We start from the raw sequence: 4,902 nt of genomic DNA, 5'->3' as shown, positions 1-4,902 counted from the left end.
GGAGGGGAAACTGGGAATGGAGAAATTTACATGTAAATAAAGAAAATAAAAAAATAAAAAAATAAAAAAGTAGACTAGACTAGCCTACAAGTCATTTTTCTTCAAGGTTCCAGCTTCCAGTTTAAGCAGGCTGAGCTGGGCTTTCAGTGATGCACCTAGCTTTGAGTCATCACTGCCCACGGAGGTAGGTAGCCCAATCAGTGCCCTAGGTCATCAAGCTGGACTTTGGTGCACTGGTGCTTTGGTGTCTTATCGGTTCTTTGGACTGAACCCACACTTGTGTTGTTCTATCTCCCCCAGAACAGTATCTCATTAACACTGTGGATGTGGATGTGGATGTGTGTTTGCATTTTTTTATTGACTGTTATAGATCCTTCATTCTATTGCCCACAGTTTTCTTAAATTCTGTGAGAAACAAATCTCATATTTTGGCTCTGATTCAGGCCTTACTGATACTTGTATGTCCTTATAATCGAATTTGGATATTCTGAAATTGACATTATTTTTTTAATGACTCTCTACTAACAAAAGAATCATGCCTCCTTGATTTAGCCTTTACTTAAAATTTGCATTTCTTTTCTCATGATTCACCCTACATATACATACTCTCACACATACTCACACATAATATGGACCCAAATAACCAGAATCTCACAAATATAACAGGCTACATTACTTCCTCCTTTAAAATATTTTTTCTCCTTTTTCTGATCCGGTACATCAAAAACAGAATTTCTAAGTTTCCACCCAGAATTGATTATTAATATTACCCAATGTTAATATGTTACACATATCAGTAATTTTCTTTTCCTCTCAAAAGGCTAATGGATATTATAGGTTAGGACTAATATATTCTTTCAGACTTATAAGTAATTTACCAGTAAATACCAAATAATTGAGAAAAGCAGTGTGTCTGGTGTCATCCTACTCATTTCCAGAAAAAGACTGAAATGTGAGCTCTCTGTAGGAGGCGACCAAGTGTGTCTGCTTTCACTGGTGCTGATGTGCTGACTTATTCTAGTCTCCATTCCCTGCCTACTGGCCAGTGTTTTTCCTTGCACAACACCCTTCATGTTTTGGGAAAAGACATTTGAAGCTACTTTTACCCTGTCACCTTAAGAAGGGCACACAGAGTAGGTGTCACTGTTCTGCTGGATCTGCTTCTGGTCTAGAAAAACCTAAGTTCTCAAGGTCAGGGGTTCAAATTGAGTTGCCTACATTTCCAGAAGTACGCCCAATGCGTTCAGTGCGCTTACCAGTATATATACACACACACACACACACGTATATATGTATTTATATATGGACACACACACGTATATAGGTATATATATTGCTGTGTGTGCTCTGCAAAATGTTTTGTTCGCTCATGAGTATGTTTCAGTAGAGGAATAACTCAAATAGGAGATTAATTTGAAGTAAAAGTTCTTATCTTCCCCATACTGATTATAACATCAAATAAAATTTGATTATAAATCAAATGAAAACTTGATTATGATTCAGATGGCTATTTAAAGAATATTAATTTGTCTGTATTTTTATAACACTTTGTTTAAGAAAAGAACAGGAAATTAAAGTATAAAATACAGAGTTAAGGCTTAGAAGTCATTGGCATTTTAGTTGTTATAGGTTAGTAGAATCTATATACATATTTGCACATATACATACACACACACATATATACATATATACATATATACATATATACATATATATATGGTAAGGGGTCTGCCTACTTTACCTAGATATATTGTCTAGCATCCATCATCTGGCATGATTAGTATAAATGGTATTAGATCACACCCCTTCACCCTCAAACCACTGAACACTTATTTATGTAATGCATTGCTCTGCATCATTAGAAATAGACACTTTCCCAAGAAAGACTTCTATTAAGACATGTGCCCATTCTTCTATTAATTCCTCATTTTTCTCTTCTTTGTTCTTTGTCTCTCTTTCAACACTGAGCCTTCTTTTCTGTTCTTCTTTCAGATTCATTTCTGTACCAATGTAATTCAAAGAACAGCTCAAGCCTGCTAGACTTACTGATCCAAACACTGGAAATCCAATTGTAACAATGTGCTAATAGCTTGTTGTGCATACTTTCATCTCAATTTTAAATACACAAACTCAATGGTTAAAATCATTTACCACTGATCCTGAGAACCTGAGCATGGTTTCCACTAGTAACTCCAGCTCCAGGAGACCCAGGCCTCTTCTGACCTCCCATTCTTGTGCATATAATCTGCCCATCACACCCTATATATGTAATTAAAAATAACTTTTTTAAAGATACATGATGGCTAGGGTGCTAAGATGTTAGCCATTGGTGAATTAGTGTCGTATCTGAAAGCACAAGCAGAGTTTAAGATTCCGGTGTTGTCTTAGAGTAGACACACATAACAGCTTATATGTGCTTTAGTCCTGGGAACACCAGGCAATGAAAGTGTCTGAGTTACAATGTTAGAAACACTTCTTCAAGGGACAAATAAACTAAATTTTGTCATATGATAGGACAGCAAAGCAGTCATTCTATCAGGAAACAGATCATTCCAGGTGAACATGCTCACTGCCAAGTCACTGAAAAAAAAGTACCTCAGGCATCTGGGACCAAAGGTTTCCCTCTCCGATTCTACATGCTAGTTCTTCCATTAAAAGTCCTTAACTTATACTAGAAAGCTAACATAATTCCATATTTAAAACAATTAGCATAAGGAAGTAAACAAAGAAAAATCATAAGGTACTTTAGAATGAAATATATAACCTGTTTCTCAAGTTTTCCCATTACACACCACCCACACCTCTCCCCACACAAACCAAAGAAAACAACTTTTATTTCCTCAAGTCTTGATTTTTATCATCCCAAATTTCAGCACATAAACTGTTACAGGTTTATTTTTTCCAAACAGCAATTTCAAGTTATCTTCTCTAAGTTCCTAGATTATATAAAATCCATCTCCACTACCAACAGCTGTGGTCACATCAAACACTATCATTAACTTATTCTTTTGACAAGTCGTCCTACTAAATTTAGTTGCCAAGAAGGCATCTGAAGTGCTGAGAAGAGTGCCTGGCAAACAGGAATTTTCAAGATTCTTCTTAAAATAATTTGGTAGGTTAAGTCCCTGACAAGGCTAAGTCACCATCTAGCCGGTTCACTTTTCTAATTCCCCTTGTTGCAACTCTTATTTGCCTTAGTGGATGATGATCATCCTCTTTGCACCTCAGCTAGCTGTAGTTAATAAGTCATAGTCCAACAAGGTCTCCAAAAAACAAACAAAAGAAACCTGTCTTGTTGCGATGCTCCATGTTACCTTCCCAAGTTTTCACAGTTCTTCTACCTGTCAGGCCCCTACGAGGGAGCTATTTCTTCAGATTAAGTCTTTGATCAGACTTGGTCATATCTCTAAATCTGTAGCACCGAGAACAAGAAACAATAACAAGTTAGAGAATCCGATGTGGAAGTTAGGAAATTAAGAAGTGCTTAAAGTGTGATGCCCTTAGGGAAACCTTTCCAGTTTCTAACTCCTTGGGATTTGATAAAAGTGAAGACAGATTAGGATACCTTTAAAAACTCCCATCAAAGTTGGGTTGCTCCTCTTGTTGAAAAGTTGGCTTCACGAAACAAAGATGTAGGAAAAGTTTGAAATAAGCAAGAGCATTTAGCTCACAAGTAGATTATCTAGAGATCCCACGGAACATTACCTCAGTTCTCACAGGGATTCCAAAGTATTCAGAAATCAGCTTAGAATTGACCTCAGACCTTCTCATCCTTTGAAACTGCCAGCGCTGCGATTTCCCCACGTTCTGTGTAAAGCCTCAGGACTTCCCAGAGACCTCCTGCACTGCGGTCCGGAGCCGGCAGAGGGCAGTGCGCCTGCGCGGTGTGCACGTGCGCAGCCGCGCGCCCCCTCGCTCCGGATTCGCCCGAAAAGGCCCTCCTCCCTAGTCACGCCACCGGGTGCGGCGGAGAGGGGGAGGGGGCGTCCCCGCGGCCTGTCACTCGGGCGCAGCCTCGCCGCAGGCCTGCCGCCCCTGGCTCTCATCGCCCTTTCCGTGTTCTGAGACCCTCTTCGCGCACCCCACCTTCCGCTGCGCCGACCCTCTTCCGGCTTCCACAAGGCTCGGGCCTGTTTCCGCTCCCCCGCGGGCCTGTAAGCTCGGTACGCTCCCGGAGATCGGGCTTTGGCCAGAGCCCCAGGGTTATCGGAAGGAACTCGAAAGTCCCGCCCCTTCTTCCCATCATACTCTTCATTTCTGGAACTTTCTCCCCAATTGTTGTAAGCTAGAGGAGGGAGCTCAGGTTTTTTCCTTAGTCTAGGGTTCAGACAAGGGAAAGGAGTCCACCCAAATACTTCTTGCCCCATTTGGCTGCAAATGAAAAAGGGGAAAGATAAAACGAGAAGAGGAGAGAAAGGTAAAGAACACTGAGCTTTCTTGCATTTAAGAGTTGCTGTGGGCAGTATTTTGTCGTCTATCAAAAAATATTCAGCAGGCTTTTGTGACATGGAAATGCCATGTGCTCTTTAAAGACCCGAAGCAAAAGAAAAAAAAAATCCTTCCATTGGAATCATTTTATCACAGAGAAAGGTCTCAGATTAAGACTTAGATAGATGATATCAAAGATAATGTTGAAACGTTTTAATCAGTAACTGCACACAGTAAGAAGAGGGAGTTATCGTCCCCTAATCGGGCAGATATAATTTGAGTGTTCTAAAAGCAGAGAACTGATAAATACTGCCTGTTGGTCAGTATAGAGGCAGCTAGCCCAGCTGAATTTGTGAGTTTGATTACCACAGAAATCTAACCTACAGGAACTGGAGGACAAAATGCTCTTGGGTGCATCTTGTGTCCTTGGAAGTGTCCAGAACTCCGTGTGTGTGTGTGTGTGTGTGTGTGTGT

At 40.2% G+C, this 4,902-nt stretch overlaps 1 protein-coding gene across 6 annotated transcripts in view; it reads right to left on the bottom strand.

Moving 5' to 3' along the window:
* The window catches only part of Echdc1 (ethylmalonyl-CoA decarboxylase 1), a 37,411-nt gene that overhangs the window by 30,090 nt on the left and 2,419 nt on the right, over positions 1 to 4,902 (bottom strand). The window contains exon 1 of one of the 6 annotated variants that reach the window (XM_031380699.1): positions 4,087 to 4,219. The exons of 1 other annotated variant lie outside the window; for it this stretch is intronic. Coding sequence is in view for 3 of the 5 variants with exons in the window: in XM_031380701.1 (XP_031236561.1) it covers positions 3,566 to 3,581 (16 nt within the window). In the remaining 2 variants the exon portion in view is untranslated. Of the gene's footprint in view, positions 1 to 3,565; positions 3,673 to 3,705; positions 4,027 to 4,086; positions 4,220 to 4,902 lie in introns of those variants that run through there. 4 more of the 6 variants (XM_031380697.1, XM_031380701.1, XM_031380700.1 and 1 more) reach the window with 4 other exon arrangements.

The sequence above is a fragment of the Mastomys coucha genome, unplaced genomic scaffold, assembly GCF_008632895.1.
Source record: "Mastomys coucha isolate ucsf_1 unplaced genomic scaffold, UCSF_Mcou_1 pScaffold2, whole genome shotgun sequence".
NCBI classification, from domain to species: domain Eukaryota; kingdom Metazoa; phylum Chordata; class Mammalia; order Rodentia; family Muridae; genus Mastomys; species Mastomys coucha.
This window is presented reverse-complemented; position numbering and strand designations above follow the sequence as displayed.